This window comes from Lithobates pipiens, unplaced genomic scaffold, assembly GCF_037356315.1.
Source record: "Lithobates pipiens isolate NorthernLeopardFrog02 unplaced genomic scaffold, aLitPip1_a1.2 Scaffold_16, whole genome shotgun sequence".
Lineage (NCBI taxonomy): Eukaryota > Metazoa > Chordata > Amphibia > Anura > Ranidae > Lithobates > Lithobates pipiens.
In genome coordinates this window covers 8,234,152-8,261,254 of record NW_027507748.1, presented here as the reverse complement: position 1 = coordinate 8,261,254, position 27,103 = coordinate 8,234,152, and the positions used below count along the sequence as shown (strand labels likewise).

General features: G+C 46.5%; 1 protein-coding gene across 1 annotated transcript in view; it reads left to right on the top strand.

The window, feature by feature from the left end:
* LOC143981578 (uncharacterized) overlaps positions 1 to 27,103 on the top strand; it is a 67,058-nt gene that overhangs the window by 9,267 nt on the left and 30,688 nt on the right. Inside the window, exons 2-4 of the mRNA XM_077479545.1 lie at positions 944 to 988; positions 13,142 to 13,187; positions 17,128 to 17,361. Coding sequence (XP_077335671.1) covers positions 944 to 988; positions 13,142 to 13,187; positions 17,128 to 17,361 — 325 coding nt within the window. The remainder of the gene's footprint in view (positions 1 to 943; positions 989 to 13,141; positions 13,188 to 17,127; positions 17,362 to 27,103) is intronic.

Below are 27,103 nucleotides of genomic sequence, written 5' to 3'. Positions count from 1 at the left end.
ATCCCCCCTTCACCTAATGGTCTGGACCAGCGCACAAAGCAAGGTCCACAAAGACATGGATGAGCGAGTTTGGGGTGGAGGAACTTGACTGGCCTGCACAGAGTCCTGACCTCAACCCGATAGAACACCTTTGGGAGAGACAGTAAGAGAGATGGCTGCTGAGTTGCTGCACATGCTTCCACTTGTGACTACTGCGGACCATCTGCTAAATGTGATTGGCTGTGTAATGTCAGGTGACTCCAGAAGGTACAGTGTGTCCCTGTGATGTGATTGTTGTGCCATTTCCTAATTTTCATCAGCAAAATGCAGCGAATGTATTTTTATGTGTGAACATTCCTTCCTTCGGGATATAAAGGGCAACGGCTGGGAATTTCGTGTGGAGTCCTCAGGCATGGAATGGGGCACAAGATGGTGGAGAGTTCGGTCTGAACAGCGGGGACAATGTTCTAGCAGAACAAGATCGGGGGGTAGAGACTTGCGCTTTCGCCACCAAATTTTTGCCAACCTTGAAGCCCCTCTTACACACTGGAGAACCCAGGAAAGGCAGCAGGCGGTGGAAGTACTAAGGGCCTCCCTTCCACACCCTGTAAAAACGATTGGGTGGTTGTAGAGCCATATGGATCACTTCTACAGGAAAGCCCATCAAATTCTGATACCAGGACCTGATATAACCTTCCACTCAAAGATGTGTATGTCCTAAGGGCATGAAGTGGTTAATAAAGTACCTAGAAGAAACTAGCTGTTCTATGACCAAATCATTGTTGGCCAGTGTTATCAGAAACTCAGAAACTCTGTTTCTGTGGTATGGACGGGTCACGGGAGAGCAGAGCTTCCCCATTTGTGTCCTTCATGCTGAGTCATAGAGGGGTCAGGAAATGCCTATCTATCTGTGTGATGCAGATCTACTGCCTATCACTCTCTGAATTGTGTGCTTTTTTTCTAGGTGAAGAGTTTCCAGCTGCCCGGTGACACCATGCCGAAGATCTTGGTAAGTTCTAAACGGGGACTAGTTGAAGATATCAATGGACCTCAGTAGCATTTCCTCAGTCTCTTGATGAGATTTATGATGATGATATCATGAGATTGATGATGAGTAGGGATGAGCCGAACACCCCCCGGTTCGGTTCGCACCAGAACTTTTCGAACGGACCGTAAATTCGTACGAACGTTAGAACCCCATTGAAGTCTATGGGACTCGAACGTTCGAAATTAAAAGTGCTAATTTTAACGGCTAATATGCAAGATACTGTCCTAAAAAGGGTTTGGGGACCTGGCTCCTGCCCCAGGGGACATGGGTCAATGCCTAAAATGTTTTTAAAAACGGCCAATTTGGCGGGAGCACTGATTTTAATGATGATTAAAGTGAAAAAAAAAAGTGAAATATTCCTTTAAAAATGGTGCCTGGGGGGTGTCTGTAGTATGCCTGGGAAGTGCCACGTGTTTCCCGTGTTTAGAACAGTCCCTGCACAAAATGACATTTAACGGAAATAACATCATTTAAAACTGCTTGCGGTTTTAATGTTATATCTGGTTCCTGCAATATGGATGAAAATCATTGAGAAAAATGGCATGGGTAGCCCTCCCTGCCCATTACCAGCCTATTTGGGTCTTGTACGGATATTAAGGGGAACCCCGTACTCATATTAAAAAAAGGAAATACGTGTGGCCCCCAGGCCCTATATACTCAGAACAGCAGTATACAGGCGGTGCAAACAAGACAGGGACTGTGTAGGTTTGTTGTGTTAAGTTGAATCTGTTTGTAATTTTCAACTGGTACATTTTTAAAGTGTAGCTCCAGTCAAAAAATCTATTTTTAAGCTTTTAGGAAAACATAGGGAAGGGTTATCACCCCTGTATAATTTGTTTTGTCGTCCATCTTTTTTCATCTCACTTCCTGTTGTCTTCTTCCGTTTGCAAGTAGGAGACGTTTGTAAGTTGGATGTTTGAAAGTAGGGGCCTGCCCTATATGCTCTGCAGAAATGGCGGAACAAGGTGTTGGTGTTGCCACAACACTGTAACCCCTTAAAGTGACTCTTGGTGGGCGCTGGAGCGCCCTGCTGTCAACGATTATATCAAGAATTGTAATTACATGCCATTGTTGAACAGTGGTAGAAAAATAGGGCCTTTGGTGGTTGTGGTGGTGGTAGTGGTGCTGGTGCCACAACACTGTAAGTCCTCACAGTTACTCTAAGTGGGTGCAGGAGTGGGCCCTGCTGTGAAATATTATATCAAGAATTGTAATTACATGCCCCTGTTAAACAGGGGCTGAAAAATTGGGCCTTAGGCACTGCTTGCTGGTGCCACAACACTGCAACCTCTCCCAGATACTCTAGTTGGAGTGCAGGAATGAGCCCTGCTGCAAAGCATTGCTTGAAAAATTGTAATTACACGCCCCTGTTAAACAGGGGCTGAAAAAAAGGGCCTTAGGCACTGGTGCTGGTGCCACGACACTGCAACCTCTCCCACATACTCTATTTGTAGTGCAGGAATGAGCCCTGCTGCAAAGCATTGCATCAACAATTTTAATTACACGCCCCTGTTAAACAGGGGCTGAAAAATTGGGTTGGTGGCACTGGTGCTGGTGCCACGCCACTGCAACCTCTCCCATATACTCTATTTGTAGTGCAGGAATGAGCCCTGCTGCAAAAGCATTGCATCAAAAATTGTAATTACACGCCCCTGTTAAACAGGGGCTGAGAAATTGGGCTGGTGGCACTGGTGCTGGTGCCACGACACTGCAACCTCTCCCATATACTCTAGTTGGAGTGCGGGAATGAGTCCTGCTGCAAAGCATTGCATCAAAAATTGTAATTACACGCCCCTGTTAAACAGGGGCTGAAAAATTGGGCTGGTGGCATCACCCAGAACCAAAAATGTTCTTCCAAGATATCAGCGGAGGAGGAAGAGGATAGACAGTCAACATAACAGAACAGTCACTCAGCATCAGCATAGGCAGTCTTGAAGGGATGTGATATTTCAAAAAAATTATTCGGTTACATCAGCTTCAGGTGCTTGGTAGCTGGTGGTGATCCAAGACTGATTCATCTTTATGAAGGTCAGTCGATCAACCGAGTCGGTGGACAGGCGCACCCTGTGATCGGTTACAAAGCCACCGGCAGGACTGAAGGTGCGTTCCGAAAGAACGCTGGATGCAGGACAGGCCAGTAGCTCAATTGCATACTGTGCAAGCTCTGGCCAGTGATCCATCCTCAAGACCCAGTAAGCCAGAGGATTTTCGGTGGGAAAGGTGTCCAAGTCTGACCTTGCCCCTAGGTATTCCTGCACGATGTAAATCAGACGCTGGCGATGGTTGCTGGAACCGATCATACCTTGGGGCTGCGGACTAAAAAATTGTCTGAACCCATCAGTCAGGCGGCCACCTTCTCCACCACTCCTTCTGACCGATGCCTCAGCAACACGTTGTCCAGGACCAGGAGTTTGTAACCTCCCAGTCTCTGGGAACGCGTTGCACAGACCTTTCTGCAAGGCCTCCTGGAGATGTCTCATCCTCTGCTCCCTCTGCGATGGCAAGATAAGGTCGGCAACCTTACCCTTGTACCGTGGATCAAGGAGAGTGGCCAGCCAGTAATGGTCCCTCTCCTTGATCCAAAGAATACAAGGATCCTTCCGCAGGCTTTGCAGGATCAGGGAGGCCATGCAGCGTAGGTTAGCTGAGGCATTTGGCCCGGAGTCCTCTGGGTCACTAAGGATAACATGATCCACAGCTACCTCCTCCCAGCCGCGTACAAGTCCACGGGTTTCTTGGGACTGTAAATCATCCCTACAAGACTGCTGATGCTGAGTGCCAGGCTCCACCTCCATGCTGACACAATCATCCTCCTCCTCCTGCTCCTCCTTGTCCTCTTCCTGTGTGATGGGTGGGACAGCAGGAACACTGTCTGGATAAAGGGGGCCTTGAGAGGCAAGGAAGTCCTCCTCTTCCTGTCTCTGTTCTGCCTCAAGTGTCCTGTTCATTATTCCACCCAGTGTATGCTCCAAGAGGTGGACAAGAGGTACAGTGTCACTGATGCATGCACTGTCACTGCTCACCATCCTTGTGGCCTCCTCAAACAGTGACAGGACAGTGCATGCATCCCTGATCATGCCCCACTGGCGTGGTGAGAAAAACCAAGCTCCCCTGACCCTGTCCTGGTGCCGTAGTCGCACAGGTACTCATTGATGGCCCTCTGCTGCATGTGCAGCCGCTGCAACATGGCCAACGTTGAGTTCCACCTGGTGGGCATGTCACATATAAGGCGGTTCTTGGGCAGGTTCAACTCCTTTTGGAGCTCAGCCAGCCGAGCACAGGCATTAAATGATCGGCGGAAATGCACACAGACTTTCCTGGCCTGCTTCAGGACATCCTGTAAGCCCGGGTACCTGCTCAAGGACCGCTGCACCACCAGGTTAAGGACGTGAGCCACACAGGGCACATGGGTCAGTTGTCCCTGTCGGAGGGCGGAGAGGAGGTTGGTGCCATTGTCACAAACCACCATTCCTGGCTTAAGCTGGCGTGGCGTCAACCACCTCTCGGCCTGCCCCTGCAGAGCTGACAAAATATTTGCCCCAGTGTGGCTCCTGTCCCCCAAACAAACCAGCACAAGCACGGCATGGCATCGTTTTGCCTGCGTACTTGCATAGCCCCTTGAACGCCTACGGAGCACCACTGGTTCCGAGGACAGAGCACTGGAAGGCCATGGAGGAGGAAGAAGAGAAGGGGGTGGAGGAGAGAGGTGTGTCACAACCAGTAGTAGCATTTTGGAGGCGTGGTGGTGGAACAACCTCCAACATTACTGCACCTTGTCCTGCATCCTTCCCAGCTGCCAGAAGAGTGACTCAATGGGCCGTGAAAGACAGGTAACGTCCCTGTCCATGCCTGCTGGACCATGAGTCAGTGGTAATATGCACCTTACCACTGACCGCCCTGTCCAGCGAGGCAAGGACATTGCCTTCCACATGCCGGTAGAGAACCGAAATCGCCTTCCGTGAGAAAAAGGCGTTTGGGGACCTGCCACAGAGGAACCGCACATTGTACAAACTCACGGAAGGGGGCCGAGTCTACCAACTGAAAAGGCAGCAGTTGAAGTGCTAGCAATTTAGCCAAGCTAGCATTCAACCGCTGGGCATGTGGATGGCTGGGAGTGAACTTCTTTCGCCGGTCCAGCAGCTGGGGCAGGGACATTTGCCTGCTATAATCGGACGTGGGTGTACTGCTAGCAGAGTGCCCGGAAGCACTTGGCTGTGACAACCCTAATTCTACACCTTCATTCCTCTCAGAGCAGGTTTCAGAGAGGACTGAAGGTCTAGTGGGGTTGGAGATGCCAGCTGATGAGGAGCAAGGAGAGGTCCGCTTTGTTCTTTGGTGGGGGTCTTTGAGGTACGCTTGTCAACGAGCTGCATGGCAGGTCAACATATGTCTGGTCAAGCATGTGGTGCCCAAGCGGCTGATGTTTTGGCCACAAGAGATACGCTTGAGACATATGTTGCAAACAGCAGCGGTGCGATCTGATGCACTCGTCTCAAAAAAGGCCCACACCAAAGAACTTTTAGAATAACACACAGAGGCAGCGCCCTGCACAGGCGGAGCTCTGCGGTGTGATTCAGTCGGTGTGCTGCCCCTAAGCTGGCCCCCGGAGGGCATCCTGCCTCGTTGGAGATGTGCCTCCTTCTCCTCCTCTCTCCTACCAGGCACCCACGTGGAGTCAGTGCCCTCATCATCCCCTCCCTCTTCATCACTGGAACAAACCTGGCAGTATGCTGCAGCTTGTGGAACATGACTGCCAGATTGCTGTCCTTCTTGAGCATCCCCTCTCTCTGCACTCACGCTACTGCCTTCCTCTAGCTGAGTATCATCATCAGAGCCTTCAAAACACTGGGCATCCTCCTGGAGCATGTACCCAACACTGTGCTCAAAGAGTTCAGGAGACTCCTCAGGAGGACGTGGTGGGTCTAGGGAAGGAGTCACTGATGATGACATTGAGAGGAGGGAAGACGATGCGTTGGCAGCTGCTTTGCTAGTACCCTGAGCCTGGGTGAGAGAGGATGAGGAGGATGAAGAGGGCTTGGTCATCCACTCTACCAAGTCTTTGGCATGTTGCGGCTCAACATGTCCAGCTGCCGAAAATAAGGACAAGCGTGTCCCATGGCCACGTGCTGATGACAATGCACCGCGTCTACGACCAGCACTGTTGTCTCTAGACACAGAGCCTGCTTGCCCTCTTTTATTGGCTCGTGACTGTCTGCCTCTCCTTGTTGGCCTTCCAGACATGGTAATGGCCTGCAGGGAGATGGGAAAACCAGCAATTGGGTAGTGTATATTGTGCTGGAGGCACACAACACCCACTAACTCCTGCAGATGCCTTTATTATAAAACACCAGCAATAAAGGGTAGATATAGGTGTATACTGTGCTGTGCTGGAGGCACACAACACCCACTAACTCCTGCAGGTGGCTCAATTAGAGAAGAGCAATATAGGTAGCTACAGGTGTATACTGCGCTGGAGGCACACAACACAAACTAACTCCTGCAGATGGCAGATGGCTCAATTAGAGAACAGCAACGAAGGGTAGATACAGGTGTATTTTGCGGTGCAGGCACACAGACAACACCCAGTCGCCCACTAACTCCTGCAGATGGCAGATGGCTCAATTAGAGAACAGCAACAATGGGTAGATACAGGTGTATTCTGCAGTGCAGGCACACAGACAACACCCAGTCGCTCACTAACTCCTGCAGATTGCTGATGGCTCAATTAGAGAACACTCAGAACAGCAATGAAGGATAGATACAGATGTATTGTGCGGTGAAGGCACACAGACAACATCCACTAACTCCTGCAGATGCCGGAACACTACACAAGGCCGCCGCGCTGGCGGCCTTATATAGTGTGGGGCGTGTACTACACAGCCTGAGCTATAATTGGCCACAGGCATCCTGCTAGTGGCCAATCATGGCTCTCCTCGCTGCCGGCGCTGTGATTGGCCAAGCATGGGGGTCACAGTGCATGCTTGGCCAATCATGAGCCAGCAATGCACTGCGATGGCGCAGTGCATTGTGGGCCGTGAGCGCCACGTGAATTTGGCGCGAACGGCCCACAGAGTTCTGGCTTCGCCGAACGGGTGGACAGCCGGTGTTGGAGTCGAACATGCGTTCGACTCAAACACCAAGCTCATCCCTAATGATGAGATTGATGATGAGATATATGATGAGATGATGACGAGATAATGAGATGATGAGATGATGAGATTGATGATGAGATCATGAGATTGATGATGAGATCATGAGACTGATGATGAGATTGATGATGAGATTGATGATGAGATTGATGATGAGATCATGAGACTGATGATGAGATTGATGATGAGATTGATGATGAGATTGATGATGAGACTGATGATGAGATTGATGATGAGATTGATGATGAGATTGATGATAAGATGAAATTCATGATGAGATTGATGATGAGATTGATGATGAGATGATGAGATGATGAGATGATGAGATTGATGATGAGATTGATGATGAGATGATGAGATTTATGATGAGATTGATGATGAGATGATGAGATTTATGATGAGATGATGAGATTTATAATGAGATGATGAGATTGATGATGAGATGATGAGATGATGAGATTGATGATGAGATTGATGATGAGATGATGAGATGATGAGATGATGAGATTTATGATGAGATGATGAGATTTATAATGAGATGATGAGATTGATGATGAGATTTATGATGAGATTTATGATGAGATGATGAGATTTATGATGAGATGATGAGATTTATAATGAGATGATGAGATTGATGATGAGATTTATGATGAGATTTATGATGAGATGATGAGATTTATGATGAGATGATGAGATTTATGATGAGATGATGAGATTTATGATGAGATTTATGATGAGATGATGAGATTTATGATGAGATTGATAATGAGATTGATGATGAGATTTATGATGAGATGATGAGTTTATGATGAGATTGATGATGAGATGATGAGATTGATGATGAGATTTATGATGAGATTTATGATGAGATGATGAGATTTATGATGAGATGATGAGATTTATGATGAGATTTATGATGAGATTTATGATGAGATGATGAGATTTATGATGAGATTGATAATGAGATTTATGATGAGATTGATGATGAGATTTATGATGAGATTGATGATGAGATTTATGATGAGATTTATGATGAGATGATGAGTTTATGATGAGATTTAAGATGAGATTGATTATGAGATGATGAGATTTATGATGAGATTTATGATGAGATTTATGATGAGATGATGAGATTTATGATGAGATTTATGATGAGATGATGAGATTTATAATGAGATGATGAGATTGATGATGAGATGATGAGATGATGAGATTGATGATGAGATTTATGATGAGATGATGAGATTTATAATGAGATGATGAGATTGATGATGAGATTTATGATGAGATTTATGATGAGATGATGAGATTTATGATGAGATGATGAGATTTATAATGAGATGATGAGATTGATGATGAGATTAATGATGAGATTTATGATGAGATGATGAGATTTATGATGAGATGATGAGATTTATGATGAGATTTATGATGAGATGATGAGATTTATGATGAGATTGATAATGAGATTGATGATGAGATTTATGATGAGATGATGAGATTTATGATGAGATGATGAGATTTATGATGAGATGATGAGTTTATGATGAGATTGATGATGAGATGATGAGATTGATGATGAGATTTATGATGAGATTTATGATGAGATGATGAGATTTATGATGAGATGATGAGATTTATGATGAGATTTATGATGAGATGATGAGATTTATGATGAGATTGATAATGAGATTTATGATGAGATTGATGATGAGATTTATGATGAGATTTATGATGAGATGATGAGTTTATGATGAGATTTAAGATGAGATTGATTATGAGATGATGAGATTTATGATGAGATTTATGATGAGATTTATGATGAGATGATGAGATTTATGATGAGATTTATGATGAGATGATGAGATTTATGATGAGATTTATGATGAGATTTATGATGAGATGATGAGATTTATGATGAGATGATGAGATGATGAGATTTTTGATGAGATTTATGATGAGATTTAGGATGAGATTGATGACGAGATTGATGATGAGATTGATGATGAGATTATGAGATTGATGATGAGATGATGAGATTGATGACGAGATTGATGATGAGATGATGAGATTGATGATGAGATTGATGAGATTGATGATGAGATTGATGATGAGATTGATGACGAGATGATGAGATGATGAGATTGATGATGAGATGATGAGATTTATGATGAGATTGATGACGAGATGATGAGATGATGAAATTGATGATGAGATGATGAGATTTATGATGAGATGATGAGATTTATGATGAGATGATGAGATTGATGATGAGATGATGAGATTGATGATGAGATGATGAGATTGATGATGAGATTGATGAGATTGATGATGAGATTGATGATGAGATGATGAGATTGATGATGAGATGATGAGATTGATGATGAGATTGATGAGATTGATGATGAGATTGATGACGAGATTGATGATGAGATGATGAGATTGATGATGAGATGATGAGATTGATGATGAGATGATGAGATTGATGACGAGATTGATGATGAGATGATGAGATTGATGATGAGATTGATGAGATTGATGACGAGATGATGAGATTGATGACGAGATTGATGATGAGATGACGAGATTGATGATGAGATGATGAGATTGATGATGAGATTGATGACGAGATGATGAGATTGATGATGAGATGATGAGATTTATGATGAGATTTATGATGAGATTGATGATGAGATGATGAGATGATGAGATTGATGATGAGATTGATGGTGAGATGATGAGATTGATGATGAGATTGATGATGAGATTGATGACGAGATTGATGATGAGATGATGAGATTGATGATGAGATTGATGATGAGATTGATGACGAGATGATGAGATGATGAGATTGATGATGAGATGATGAGATTTATGATGAGATGATGAGATTTATGATGAGATGATGAGATTGATGATGAGATTGATGATGAGATGATGAGATTGATGATGAGATGATGAGATTGATGACGAGATTTATGATGAGATGATGAGATTGATGATGAGATTGATGAGATTGATGACGAGATGATGAGATTGATGACGAGATTGATGATGAGATGACGAGATTGATGATGAGATTGATGACGAGATGATGAGATTGATGATGAGATGATGAGATTTATGATGAGATTTATGATGAGATTGATGATGAGATGATGAGATGATGAGATTGATGATGAGATTGATGGTGAGATGATGAGATTGATGATGAGATTGATGACGAGATTGATGATGAGATGACGAGATTGATGATGAGATTGATGACGAGATGATGAGATTGATGATGAGATGATGAGATTTATGATGAGATTTATGATGAGATTGATGATGAGATGATGAGATGATGAGATTGATGATGAGATTGATGGTGAGATGATGAGATTGATGATGAGATTGATGATGAGATGATGAGATGATGAGATTGATAATGAGATTGATGATGAGATTGATGATGAGATGATGAGATTTATAATGAGATGACGAGATTTATGATGAGATTTATGATGAGATTGATGACGAGATGATGAGATTTATGATGAGATTGATGATGAGATGATGAGATTTATGATGAGATGATGAGATTTATGATGAGATTTATGATGAGATTTATGATGAGATTGATAATGAGATTGATGATGAGATTTATGATGAGATGATGAGATGATGAGATGATGATGAGATTTATGATGAGATGATGAGATGATGAGATGATGATGAGATTTATGATGAGATGATGAGATGATGAGATGATGATGAGATTTATGATGAGATGATGAGATGATGAGATGATGATGAGATTTATGATGAGATGATGAGATGATGAGATGATGAGATGATGAGATTTATGATGAGATGATGAGATGATGAGATGATGAGATGATGAGATGATGATGAGATTTAAGATGAGATGATGAGATTTATGATGAGATGATGAGATGATGAGATGATGAGATGATGAGATGATGATGAGATTTAAGATGAGATGATGAGATTTATGATGAGATTTATGATGAGATGATGAGATTTATGATGAGATTTATGATGAGATGATGAGGTTTATGATGAGATTTATGATGAGATGATGAGATGATGATGAGATTTATGATGAGATTTATGATGAGATGATGAGATGATGATGAGATTGATGATGAGATTGATGATGAGATGATGAGATGATGAGTAGGGATGAGCCGAACACCCCCCTGTTCAGTTCGCATCCAGAACATGTGAACAGGCAAAAAATTAGTTCAAACACGCAAACACCGTTAAAGTCTATGGGACACGAACATGAAAAATCAAAAGTGCTCATTTTAAAGGCTAATATGCAAGTTATTGTCGTAAAAAGTGTTTGGGGACCCGGGTCCTGCCCCAGGGGACATGGATCAATGCAAAAAAAAAGTTTTAAAAACTGCAGTTTTTTCGGGAGAAGTGATTTTACTAATGCTTAAAGTGAAACAATAAAAGTGAAATATTCCTTTAAATTTCATACCTGGGGGGTGTCTATAGTATGCCTGTGAAGGGGCTCATGTTTCTGGTGTTTAGAACAGTCCGAGAGCAAAATTAAATTTCTAAAGGAAAAAAAAGTAATTTGTAAGTGCTAGCGCTAGTGTCGGCTATAATGAATTGTCGGTCCCGACAATACACATAAAAGTCATTGAAAGTCATTAAAAAATAAAAATGACGTGGGGCTCCCCCAAAAATCCATACCAGACCCTTATCCAAGCATGCAACCTAGCAGGCCACATGAAAAGAGGGGGAGGGACGAGAGAGCGCCCCCTCTTCTTAACCGTACCAGGCCACATGCCCTCAACATGGGTTGTGGGGGTCTGCAGGCGGGGAGCTTATCAGAATCTGGAAGCCCCCTTTAACAAGAGGACACCCAGATCCTGGCTCCCCCATGTGAATTGGTAAGGGGTACACACGGGGGGGGGGGGGCGGCATCTCCCCAGCCAACAATGTATCCTGTCCAGGGGCAGGTCAAGGGGTGGGCAGGAGGGGACTGGGCACAGTGGGGATTTGGGGTATTTTGTTAGGAGTGACTTGGAGGGGCAATTTGTGTTAGGAGGGTGATTGGGGATTTGTGCTTGGAGTGGTGATTTGGGGTGATTAGTGCTAGGAAAATAGAATTTGGAGAGGGGAGGATTTGAGCTGGGAGGAGGGATTGTGGGAGGGAGAGGATTTGAGCTGGGTGGAGGGATTGTGGGAGGGAGAGGATTTGAGCTGGGTGGGGGGATTGGTGGGAGGGAGAGGATTTGAGCTGGGTGGAGGGATTGGTGGGAGGGAGAGGATTTGAGCTGGGAGGAGGGATTGGTGGGAGGGAGAGGATTTGAGCTGGGTGGAGGGATTGTGGGAGGGAGAGGATTTGAGCTGGGTGGGGGGATTGGTGGGAGGGAGAGGATTTGAGCTAGGTGGAGGGATTGTGGGAGGGAGAGGATTTGAGCTGGGTGGGGGGATTGGTGGGAGGGAGAGGATTTGAGCTGGGTGGAGGGATTGGTGGGAGGGAGAGGATTTGAGCTGGGTGGGGGGATTGGTGGGAGGTAGAGGATTTGAGCTGGGTGGAGGGATTGTGGGAGGGAGAGGATTTGAGCTGGGTGGGGGGATTGGTGGGAGGGAGAGGATTTGAGCTGGGTGGAGGGATTGTGGGAGGGAGAGGATTTGAGCTGGGTGGAGGGATTGTGGGAGGGAGAGGATTTGAGCTGGGTGGGGGGATTGTGGGAGGGAGAGGATTTGAGCTGGGTGGGGGGATTGGTGGGAGGGAGAGGATTTGAGCTGGGTGGGGGGATTTGTATTGGAAGAAGGGGAATGTTTGGGAGAATTTTGGCTTACAAAAGGCATTTATGCTTAGGGGGTAAGCGTGAAGAGTAGTGCATACATTTGGGGGGGGGGGGGGGCAACTGATCTAATTAAGATCTTTATACAGACTGTGTATTACACAATTGTTCTGATCATCTTTTGTTTCCAGATTCTGGGCTTGCTCTGTACAGGATTCATGATTCCCTCTTCATCAGGTAGGTGCCATGAGTTTCCAAACAAGTGTTTTAAAATCCCAACGAGACCCTTCTAAAACACACAGATGGCCAGTCTTCGCCTACTAAGAGACTGTATAGAGGTTTTGTACTTTGATGCACTTTTGTTTTGTACCAGCAGGTGGTGCTGCAGGCTCATTTTTACATGTTTTCCAGTATTGTTTTGACTACTCTGGTCTGAAGTGGAGGTAAACCACTAAAATTGGCCAACAAGGAGGGTCTTTTGGTAGAAGAAAATTGATATGTCTCTTCTGCCAAAAACTATTTTACTTACCTGCTATCATTTGTTTTACAATCGGTACACTGACTGCAGTGCATGCGCAGTACAATGTATTAGCTCATTCAACTGGTGTCAGTTGAAGGGCCTGCTCCTCCAACTGACACCAACAATGGGGCACTATTTCACCCTACTGACACCAATGATGGGGCACTATTCATCCCACTGACACCAATGATGGGGCAGTATTCCTCCCACTGACACCAATGATGGGGCACTATTCCTCCCACTGACACCAATGATGGGGCACTATTCCTCCCACTGACACCAATGATGGGGCACTATTCCTCCCACTGACACCAACGATGGGACACTATTCCTCCCACTGACATCAATGATGGGGCACTATTCCTCCCACTGATACCAATGATGGGGCACTATTCCTCCCACTGACATCAATGATGGGGCACTATTCCTCCCACTGACACCAATGATGGGGCACTATTCCTCCCACTGACACCAATGATGGGGCACTTTTCCTCCTACTGACACCAATGATGGGGCACTTTTCCTCCTACTGACACCAACGATGGGGCACTATTCCTCCCACTGACACCAATGATGTGTCACTATTCCTCCCACTGACACCAATGATGGGGCAGTATTCCTCCCACTGACACCAATGATGGGGCACTATTCCTCCCACTGACACCAATGATGGGGCACTATTCCTCCCACTGACACCAATGATGGGGCACTATTCTTCCCACTGACACCAATGATGGGGCACTATTCCTCCCACTGACACCAATGATGGGGCACTATTCCTCCCACTGACACCAATGATGGGACACTATTCCTCCCATTGACACCAATGATGGGGCACTATTCCTCCCACTGACACCAACGATGGGGCACTATTCCTCCCACTGACACCAATGATGGGGCACTATCCCCTCCACTGATACCAATGATGGGGCACTATTCCTCCCACTGGTATCAATGATGGGACACAGAAATGTCCCTTTAGTAGCTATGGGCGGAAGTGACGTTTTGACATCGCTTCCACCCTGCAATGGTATGGAGATGGTCACTCGTCTCCATACCCAGGAAGGAGAAGGATCTGATCACCTCCGCCGCTACCAACAGCTCTGGTAAGTGGCGAAGAGCACCAGAGAGCAAGGTGGGGGGGGGCCTTTTCCACCGCTGATAAAAGGGATCTTGCGGTGAATCCGCCGCAGAGACCACAATTATCAGAAACCAGATCACCCGCTGAAGAAGAGGATACCGGGGTTAGGGCAGCTAGCTGCTGCCATAACAACAATATTCCTCTTCAAAGGGAGGATGTATATCGGCGTGTGGCGGGCCCGGAAGTGGTTAAGAAAAAAATCTGCTGTCAGCGGGATTCAGAGTCCACACCAGGCCCTTCAGGTCATTCACCAAAAAAAAATGTTAAAAGTAAATAAAAACACCAATACCATATTTGAAAAGAATTTTATAAAAATATATATATATATTCCCCGCAATATATACATCCTTACCTGTCATTTGGCGTGTCTCTCCACGGGACACGTCACTCGCCGAATTAGATGATCATTGGAAGAAAGCAAAGCCTCGTGTTTAAAGGGGAACATCAGGGACATTAGATTTTATATTAGTGAAATGTAAAAAAAAAAAAAAATGAATTAAAGTGGAGAACTTAGTGACCTTTTTCTGAAAAGATCCACAATGAAAGCTCAGATCTGATTAGTTGTTGTGGATAACATGAGTCCGTTTTTATAAAATAAAAAAATAAGAGCTGTAGCGCCGGCTCCTGAAGAGCACGCTCTATATGTGTTTTGAAATTTAATGTTACACCTGAACTGCAGTTTGGTTTGGGGTATAATTATTCCAAATTTTGACCTCAGCATCAGTCTGACTGGACTATAGGATGTTCAGCCTGGCCACCGGGGGCGCTGTCTCTTCTGGCAGGCATGGAAACACAGTCTGGTTGGGTGCTTTAAGGTTACTCTCTCTCGGAGCCCGCCCAATGTCACTCTTGCTGGGCTTTCTGGGAGAGGGTCCTTAAGATGCGGACGTCACGTGGTTCATTGTTCCGGTCCAGAAGGATGTTCTGACTCCATGGTCCTGGTCCTCCTGACCAGCCCCCAGGAAGGCTATGGCCTGGGGTGCGGATCCACCCGACTTTATGTCTCGGGGCTGGCTATCCCGAGGCAGGGAATCTCAGGAAAGGATTCGGAGGTGGTCTGGTGGCGTCTCCGGTTGTGGAGAGGCCCAGCGACTTCGTAGCTATCCGGGGGAGGACTCTTCAGAAGAAGGCCATGTACGGGTTGGGTTCTTAGCAAGAGCCTGGAGGGGCTGACGGACCTGGGGTGTGGATCCACCCAGCTTTATGTCTCGGGGCTGGCTATCCCGAGGCAGGGAAACTGAGGAAAGGATTCGGAGGTGGTCCGGTGGCGTCTCCAGTTGTGGAGAGGCCCAGCGACTTCGTAGCTATCCGGGGGAGGAATCTTCAGAAGAAGGCCATGTATGGGTTGGGTTCTTAGCAAGAGCCTGGAGGGGCTGAAGGACCTGGGGTGTGGATCCACCCGACTTTATGTCTCGGGGCTGGCTATCCCGAGGCAGGGAAACTGAGGAAAGGATTCGGAGGTGGTCCGGTGCCGTCTCCGGTTGTGGAGAGGCCCAGCAACTTCATAGCTATCCAGGGGAGGACTCTTCAGAAGAAGGTCATGTACGGGTTGGGTTCTTAGCAAGAGCCTGGAGGGGCTGAAGGACCTGGGGTGTGGATCCACCCGACTTTATGTCTCGGGGCTGGCTATCCCGAGGCAGGGAAACTGAGGAAAGGATTTGGAGGTGATCCGGTGGCATCTCCGGTTGTGGAGAGGCCCAGCGACTTTGTAGCTATCCGGGGGAGGACTCTTCAGAAGAAGGCCACGTATGGGTTGGGTTCTTAGCAAGAGCCTGGAGGGGCTGAAGGACCTGGGGTGCAGATCCACCCAGCTTTATGTCTCGGGGCTGGCTATCCCGAGGCAGGGAAACTGAGGAAAGGATTCGGAGGTGGTCCGGTGGCGTCTCCGGTTGTGGAGAGGCCCAGCAACTTCATAGCTATCCAGGGGAGGACTCTTCAGAAGAAGGCCACGTACGGGTTGGGTTCTTAGCAAGAGCCTGGAGGGGCTGAAGGACCTGAGTGAATCCAATCTTGTGTGGTAACGCCGAACCGGCTGAAAGATACCGGTACCACACGAGTGTTCTACAAGTCCTAGTTTCCTACGCGTTCTACAACAGAGTCTGTGGCAGAGACTTGTTCCTGATTTGAGCACCCTGTTGGCTGCTCGGCCTTGTAAGAGAGGGACTATCCAACTAGAGTGATCATCCAGCTGTGAATGGCTATTCTCTGGATTTATTCAAAGTAAGAGAGTTCTTTATTATTGACTTTGACACTAAGAGTACCTGGACTTTTCTCCTAACCCTCTGATCCTATACTAAGAGACTGTTCGTTACCTACGGTTTTTGCAAATAAAAGTCCCTTTAAGCGGATCTGTCGTCAGTCTCTAAAGTTTCTGGGCCATCTACCACAGGAACCCCCTAGACGTAAATCGAGGTGAAGAAGGTAACGCTAAGCCCAATCAAACCAGCAGCTCCTTCGGGGGTCAGTGCTACATATATATATCTGTGTGATGTGATGTTCTTACGTTTTTTTTACAGAGCAAGTCCTGAAGCCCACCATCCATGACCGTAGTACCAAGGAGCAGCTCATCCTGGACTGTGTGTCTTCTATCACTAATGTGACCTATGAATGGGTGGACAGTAAGGGGAGATCTTTATCCACCCAACAGAGATACATTGTACCCAGACCCAAAGAGGACCTGACCCTGACCTGCATTTTGGCCAGCAGACTGTCTAAGGAAAGCCAAAATATTACAATTTCCTACAGTCCGGGTGAGTGACACTCAACATGCAATGGCCACACAACGACCACCATTATCAATTGGACTGACACCCAACCCCACCTATATAAAGCATGTCAGTGAGAATTGACTAGAAGTCAGCAATATTAAGAGTTTTCAATCTGTTGAAACTCATTGAAGTCAATGAAGAAGAAGAAAAAGAAAAATTAAGGGTTTTTTTAAGGGTTCAGTAGACTCTACATGGCTCCAAGGGATTATGAGAGCTTCCTAATCACCCTTAACTGTTCTTGTGTCCAATATTTTTACCTGCTTGAAACATGGGAGGCCTAATGCTATCTCTAACCCTAATGCCAAGGCTGGCCCAAACGTTATCCTAAACACAAAATGCTTATCCTAAAGCTGTCCCCAACCTTAATGCTTACCCTAGCTTTTTTTTGCATTGATCCATGTCCCCTGGGGCAGGACCCGGGTCCCCAAACACTTTTTAGGACAATAACTTGCATATTAGCCTTTAAAATGAGCACTTTAGATTGTGAACGTTCGAGTCCCATAGACTTTAATAGGGTTCTAAAGTTCACACAAAGTTTAGGTCTGTTCGCAGGTTCTGGTGCAAACCGAACAGGGGGGTGTTCGTCTCATCCCTACTCACGGAGTGTACATATATTTCTAACACCGTGAGCTTCTTTTAATGGGTACCTGGTAAATTGATTATACAGGTATGTGTGTATGTTTACTTATGTATGAGTTAGGGGTGCGCATCTTTACTGGCCTCACAATTGGATTTGATTACGATTATCCTGTCCACGATTCAATTCGATTCCGTGATGCATCACGATTACTGTGCACGGTTTTCATCCAAAAAATTCAACCTTTCAGAAGAACTCAATTTTTAAAATTATATCTGTTCTTAAAAAATGACTACAGGAGATGGTCAGAGACTGCAGACATGATACAGAAGAAGGTCAGAGACTGCAGACATGATACAGGAGATGGTCAGAGACTGCAGACATGATACAGAAGAAGGTCAGAGACTACAGACATGATACAGGAGATGGTCAGAGACTGCAGAAGTGATACAGGAGATGGTCAGAGACTGCAGACATGATACAGGAGATGGTCAGAGACTGCAGACATGATACAGGAGATGGTCAGAGACTGCAGACGTGATACAGGAGATGGTCAGAGACTGCAGACATGATACAGGAGATGGTCAGAGACTGCAGACATGATACAGGAGATGGTCAGAGACTGCAGACATGATACAGGAGATGGTCAGAGACTGCAGACATGATACAGAAGAAGGTCACAGACTGCAGACATGATACAGGAGATGGTCAGAGACTGCAGAAGTGATACAGGAGATGGTCAGAGACTGCAGACATGATACAGGAGATGGTCAGAGACTGCAGACATGATACAGGAGATGGTCAGAGACTGCAGACGTGATACAGGAGATGGTCAGAGACTGCAGACATGATACAGGAGATGGTCAGAGACTGCAGACATGATACAGGAGATGGTCAGAGACTGCAGACATGATACAGGAGATGGTCAGAGACTGCAGACATGATACAGAAGAAGGTCACAGACTGCAGACATGATACAGGAGATGGTCAGAGACTGCAGAAGTGATACAGGAGATGGTCAGAGACTGCAGACATGATACAGGAGATGGTCAGAGACTGCAGACATCATACAGGAGATGGTCAGAGACTGCAGACGTGATACAGGAGATGGTCAGAGACTGCAGACATGATACAGGAGATGGTCAGAGACTGCAGACATGATACAGGAGATGGTCAGAGACTGCAGACGTGATACAGGAGATGGTCAGAGACTGCAGACATGATACAGAAGAAGGTCAGAGACTGCAGATATAGTACAGGACATGATCAGAGACTGCAGACATGATACAGGAGATGGTCAGAGACTGCAGACCTGATGATACAGGAGAATTCCAAGATGGACCCTACTCCAACGTAACCCTAATGCCATACCTAGCTCTAATGCTAACTCTATCCCTAATGCCACACCTAACACTAACCTAAATACTAACCCTATCCCTAACACCATACCTAACTGGAATGCTAAACCTATCCCTAATGCCAATCATCATGCTAACCTTGGCCCTGACCAACCCTAACACTAACTCCACCCCTAACCCTAAAACTAACCTTACCCCTAAATAACCCTAATGCCACACCTAACACTAACCCAAATTCTAACCCAATTGCTAATATCATACCTAGCCCTAACGCTGATCCTAATCCCTAATGCCATCGCTGTCTTCACCCAGGCTGGTTCTTTACTGTTCTACGGACGCCCAGTGCCACTATCTTGACTGTGGGAAGCTGGCTGCGGCTTCATGGTGTTTTTACAGCTGGTGGCTCCCCACTGCACATGTGGGAGATGCGTTACACTTTTAAACTGGTCCCCAAGCCTCCGGGGACATGTTATAAAGCCCAGGCGGTTGCAGGCGGGGGTTGGGTGGTGAACTTCTTGCCTAGAAAAGAAATGTGGAAGTAGGTTAGTGTACCTGTCAGAAAAAGGTACCCCTGCTCCAGTGGTGGCCCGTGCATTGTGGGCGCACAGGCGCCGCCCACCCTGTACCTGCTGCTGCCTCCCTATCCATGCGTCTGGCCCCTTTCAAGGTCAAAGACTGCAGACATGATACAGAAGAAGGTCAGGGACTGCAGACATGATACAGGAGATTTTTAGGGACTGAAGACATACTACAGGAGATGGTCAGAGACTGCAGACATGATACAGGAGATGGTCAGAGACTGCAGACATGATACAGAAGAAGGTCAGAGACTGCAGACATGATACAGAAGAAGGTCAGAGACTGCAGACGTGATACAAGAGATGGTCAGAGACTGCAGACATACTACCGAAGATGGTCAGAGACTGCAGACATGATACAGGAGATGATCAGAGACTGCAGACATACTACCGAAGATGGTCAGAGACTGCAGACATGATACAGGAGATGGTCAGAGACTGCAGACATGATACAGAAGAAGGTCAGAGACTGCAGACATGATACAGAAGAAGGTCAGAGACTGCAGACGTGATACAGGAGATGGTCAGAGACTGCAGACATACTACCGAAGATGGTCAGAGACTGCAGACATGATACAGGAGATGATCACAGACTGCAGACATCATACAAAAGAAGGTCAGAGACTGCAGACATGATACAGAAGAAGGTCAGAGACTGCAGGCATGATACAGGAGATGGTCAGAGACTGCAGACATACTACCGGAGATGGTCAGAGACTGCAGACATGATACAGAAAGAAGGTCAGAGACTGCAGACGTGATACAGGAGATGGTCAGAGACTGCAGACATACTACCGGAGATGGTCAGAGACTGCAGACATGATACAGAAGAAGGTCAGAGACTGCAGACATGATACAGGAGATGGTCAGAGACTGCAGACATGATACAGAAGAAGGTCAGAGACTACAGACATGATACAGGAGATGGTCAGAGACTGCAGAAGTGATACAGGAGATGGTCAGAGACTGCAGACATGATACAGGAGATGGTCAGAGACTGCAGACATGATACAGGAGATGGTCAGAGACTGCAGACGTGATACAGGAGATGGTCAGAGACTGCAGACATGATACAGGAGATGGTCAGAGACTGCAGACATGATACAGGAGATGGTCAGAGACTGCAGACATGATACAGGAGATGGTCAGAGACTGCAGACATGATACAGAAGAAGGTCACAGACTGCAGACATGATACAGGAGATGGTCAGAGACTGCAGAAGTGATACAGGAGATGGTCAGAGACTGCAGACATGATACAGGAGATGGTCAGAGACTGCAGAAGTGATACAGGAGAGGGTCAGAGACTGCAGACATGATACAGGAGATGGTCAGAGACTGCAGACATGATACAGGAGATGGTCAGAGACTGCAGACGTGATACAGGAGATGGTCAGAGACTGCAGACATGATACAGGAGATGGTCAGAGACTGCAGACATGATACAGGAGATGGTCAGAGACTGCAGACATGATACAGGAGATGGTCAGAGACTGCAGACATGATACAGAAGAAGGTCACAGACTGCAGACATGATACAGGAGATGGTCAGAGACTGCAGAAGTGATACAGGAGATGGTCAGAGACTGCAGACATGATACAGGAGATGGTCAGAGACTGCAGACATCATACAGGAGATGGTCAGAGACTGCAGACGTGATACAGGAGATGGTCAGAGACTGCAGACATGATACAGGAGATGGTCAGAGACTGCAGACATGATACAGGAGATGGTCAGAGACTGCAGACGTGATACAGGAGATGGTCAGAGACTGCAGACATGATACAGAAGAAGGTCAGAGACTGCAGATATAGTACAGGACATGATCAGAGACTGCAGACATGATACAGGAGATGGTCAGAGACTGCAGACCTGATGATACAGGAGAATTCCAAGATGGACCCTACTCCAACGTAACCCTAATGCCATACCTAGCTCTAATGCTAACTCTATCCCTAATGCCACACCTAACACTAACCTAAATACTAACCCTATCCCTAACACCATACCTAACTGGAATGCTAAACCTATCCCTAATGCCAATCATCATGCTAACCTTGGCCCTGACCAACCCTAACACTAACTCCACCCCTAACCCTAAAACTAACCTTACCCCTAAATAACCCTAATGCCACACCTAACACTAACCCAAATTCTAACCCAATTGCTAATATCATACCTAGCCCTAACGCTGATCCTAATCCCTAATGCCATCGCTGTCTTCACCCAGGCTGGTTCTTTACTGTTCTACGGACGCCCAGTGCCACTATCTTGACTGTGGGAAGCTGGCTGCGGCTTCATGGTGTTTTTACAGCTGGTGGCTCCCCACTGCACATGTGGGAGATGCGTTACACTTTTAAACTGGTCCCCAAGCCTCCGGGGACATGTTATAAAGCCCAGGCGGTTGCAGGCGGGGGTTGGGTGGTGAACTTCTTGCCTAGAAAAGAAATGTGGAAGTAGGTTAGTGTACCTGTCAGAAAAAGGTACCCCTGCTCCAGTGGTGGCCCGTGCATTGTGGGCGCACAGGCGCCGCCCACCCTGTACCTGCTGCTGCCTCCCTATCCATGCGTCTGGCCCCTTTCAAGGTCAAAGACTGCAGACATGATACAGAAGAAGGTCAGGGACTGCAGACATGATACAGGAGATTTTTAGGGACTGAAGACATACTACAGGAGATGGTCAGAGACTGCAGACATGATACAGGAGATGGTCAGAGACTGCAGACATGATACAGAAGAAGGTCAGAGACTGCAGACATGATACAGAAGAAGGTCAGAGACTGCAGACGTGATACAAGAGATGGTCAGAGACTGCAGACATACTACCGAAGATGGTCAGAGACTGCAGACATGATACAGGAGATGATCAGAGACTGCAGACATACTACCGAAGATGGTCAGAGACTGCAGACATGATACAGGAGATGGTCAGAGACTGCAGACATGATACAGAAGAAGGTCAGAGACTGCAGACATGATACAGAAGAAGGTCAGAGACTGCAGACGTGATACAGGAGATGGTCAGAGACTGCAGACATACTACCGAAGATGGTCAGAGACTGCAGACATGATACAGGAGATGATCACAGACTGCAGACATCATACAAAAGAAGGTCAGAGACTGCAGACATGATACAGAAGAAGGTCAGAGACTGCAGGCATGATACAGGAGATGGTCAGAGACTGCAGACATACTACCGGAGATGGTCAGAGACTGCAGACATGATACAGAAAGAAGGTCAGAGACTGCAGACGTGATACAGGAGATGGTCAGAGACTGCAGACATACTACCGGAGATGGTCAGAGACTGCAGACATGATACAGAAGAAGGTCAGAGATTGCAGGCATGATACAGAAGAAGGTCAGGGACTGCAGACATGATACAGGAGATGATCAGAGACTGCAGACATGATACAGAAGAAGGTCAGAGACTGCAGACATAGTACAGGAGATGATCAGAGACTGCAGACATGATACAGAAGAAGGTCAGAGATTGCAGGCATGATACAGAAGAAGGTCAGAGACTGCAGACATAGTACAGGAGATGATCAGAGAGTGTGTGGACATGATACTGGAGATGGTCAGAGACTCCAGACGTGACACAGAAGAAGGTCAGAGACTGCAGACCTACTACAGGAGATTTTTAGGGACTGAAGACATACTACAGGAGATGGTCAGAGACTGCGGACTTGATACAAGAGATGGACAGAGACTGCGGACAATGTCCCCATAACGTCACCCCAAACGACAATGAATGCCATTTCATTAACTATGGTTTATGCATGTCTTATTGTCTAAGACCCCTTTCACACTGGACCGTTTGTCAGGCGATACAGCGCTAAAAATAGCACCTGAAAAAAGTGGCTCCGTTCACTGCAGGGGCTTTCACACTGGAGCGGTGTGCGCTGGCAGAGCGTCAGAAAAAGTCCTGCCAGCAGCTTCTTTGGGGCGGTGAAGGAGCGGTGTACTCAGCGCTCCTCCACCGCTGCTCCCCATTGAAATCAATCGCTGTGATACTGCCGGCAAAACACCTCTCCGGTGGCGCTTTGCTGGCGGATTTAACCCCTTTGCGGCTGCTAGCGGGGGGTTAAAACCGCTCCCACTATCAGAGGAATAGCGCTGCTTTGCCGCTGACTCCCAGGGCGGTACGGTGTGAAAGGGGTCTTAGTGTTTGATTCACATCACAACTTCATTGATACCTTTTTATTTTTTGTGTGATTTATGTTTTTTCTTATCACTGCCCCACATATGCAATGCATGGCTGCATGTGTGGGGTCAGTGATGAGCAAAACCACAAATCATACAAAAAAGGTATCAATGAAGTTGTGATGTGAATCAATCACTAATGCCCCGTACACACGATCGGACATTCCGACGTCAAAATCCGTCGGATTTTTCCCGACGGATTTTGGCCCACAAACACGGTCGCACAAAGTTGTCGGAAAATCCGATCGTTCACAACGAGGTGACGTAAAACACGTACGTCTATAAATGGGCCAGTAGCCAACAGCTTTCGTCTTCGTAATTTACTCTGAGCATGCGTGGCACTTTGTGCGTCGGATTTGTCTACACGCGATCGGAAATCTACACGATCGGATTTTGCTGTCGGAAAATTTTTACATCCGGCTCTCAAACTTTGTGTGTCGGAAATTTCCGACGGGGGAAAAAGTCTGATGGAGCCCATGCGCGATCAGATTTTCCGACGGCGCGATCCGATCGCACATTTTCCGCCGGAAAGTCCGACCGGGCGTACGTGGCATAAGACAGAAAACCACTTACCAGATGGTAAAAACAAGTAGCATTCATATAAACCCAGCTGCGGTCTTAAACATAAGAGATGGGTCCCTCACAGAAACCTCCTCCAGGTAGTTGGAAACATTAGGACTCAGCAATTCATGTGGTTCGTTAACAACGTGGACCATATAAACCAAACAGAGGCCCATAGCGTGATACCGCAATAACAGTTGATTTATTAAAATATACTCACAATATTTCAATAATAAGAAGCATTAAAAACAAAACACCGGCCGGCATTCTAGGAGCCCTTCCGCCTTCGTAAACAACGCGGTGACGTCACTGCACGTCATCCCAGGCACGTTTCGTCATTACACAGACGTTCTCAATGGGGAGCATTGTGGCGCAGGAGAAGCCTTCTAATATTATGTGGGAAAACCCTTGTCTGGGGACCCAATAGTGGAGCCAAGCCCAACCCTGGTAGGGCAATGGGTACCTCAAGTGACTCAGACAGCAGGGGTCCCCGCCAACTCTTAATGATTGAAAGGAGAAGGAGAATAAGGAGGTAATTAAGGCTGATTAGAGTCAATTAAGGTTAATAAGAAGGTTAAACAAAGGAACATTTAAGAAAAAAAATAAAACAAAAAAAAATGTTTTGTTCCTTGACAGGTTGCTTTAAACTGACTTCATCTGCAGATGGAAGTTCATCCCTTTGATCTGTAGATGAATAAACACAAAGATGCAAACAGACACAATGGGGGTTATTTACGAAAGGCAAATTCATTCAAGAAGCATTAAAAACAAAACACTGACCAGCATTCTAGGAGCCCTTCCTCCTTCGTAAAATACGTAGTGACGTCACTGCACGTCCTCCCAGACGCGTTTCGTCATTACACAGACGTTCTCAATGGGGAGCATTGTGGTTAGTTTTCCCTGTTACCACTTTAATGTTTAGGTCCTTGTTTGTATTACAAGGTAAGAGTAATTAATGCCTAGCTATCATGCTGCCATACTGCAAGGATTCTCTGAGTGGGTAACACAAAAATCTTGCTAGCTATGCTTATTACAAAAAATAAAATAAAAAATTCAGTATAAATATGAGACAGTCCAATTTAAAATTTGATAGAATTCCTTTACTTTATCTCATGATATTAAGATCTAATGAAGACCTCCAAATGTGATATAAGCAGCAGACCATGAGTTTGCATCCATCAGTTCTGGACTGGCAATGTGTCTGTGAGGAGGACAGAGGACAAGCGTGGCCTGGCTCACTTGGGTCTCTCTCCCACAGTCCTGCTGCCCACACAGCCAGTTGTAAGAGGAGTCGGTGATGGTCTCCCCCCGTAACAGCCTGTGTGCACTGCACTCGGGGTGCAGAGAGTGCTCCCTGATCCCACCCAATTGTGTGACCATAACGAATGAATATTCACTATTTTAACACTGCCTTGCCTCCCCGCTAATCTGGAGGGAGGTCAGTGAGACCTGGATGCTCAGTGCTTTGGCGGAAGTGGGACAGAGCGGAGGAAGCTGACTGGAGAGGAGATGCCAGAGAAGAGGACACCCGGTAAGTGCCGGAACCTCCTGCATGGGAATTCATCTGTAGGGGTGGGGGTGTCGCAATCCCTCTTGGGGAGGGAGGTGTGAGCGGTGTGCTTCGTGATCTATCCATGGGGGGGTGTGAGTGGGGTGTCCCGCAATCCATTTAATGGGCACACTGGCAGCATATGATGGGCACAGTGGCATCGTTTGATGGTACAGTGGCTGCAATTGATGGCACTGTGGCAGCATCTGATGGCACACCAGCAGCGTTTGATGGGCACAGTGGCAGCATTTGATGGGCACAGTGGCAGCGTTTGATGGTACAGTGGTTGAAATTGATGGCACAGTGGCAGAATTTGATGGGCACAGTGGCAGCGCTTGATGTTACATTGACATCATTTGATGGTACAGTGGCTGAAATTGATGATTTTTTTTTTCTAATTTTTTTGCGCCCCCCTCCCCCCCCCAATTTAATTTGAGTAGCAGCCGCCACTGCCCTGCTCCCAGGAAAAAAATCCAATAATGGTAAAGGAGGGGAAAGGGGGGAGTAGGATGAAGACGAGTGGAAGTTCTAAATTAAGTTCTGCTGCTGGATGCCTTAACATTTGCTAATGCCCCCGCAGTCAGATCACATTCAAGAATGCCAGCGGGGGATCCGGCGATTAGCTGTGAGAGGCAGACCCATTGATAAGCAATGGGAAGCTGATTGCTCTCACAACAAATCATGGCCGCACACATTTAATCTGTCATGGGGTGATCACAGGCACGTGATCGGCCATGGACGCGGGCACATGAAGCATCTTGGGCGCTGCTCGTGAGTAGGCGTGATTAGCTGTGGGAGCGGGCAGCCTCCCATTGCTTTGAATTGGCTGCCTCTCACAGTTAATCACCGGATGCCCTGCTGGTGTCCCCCCCCCCCCTGTAATCAGATTGTGGG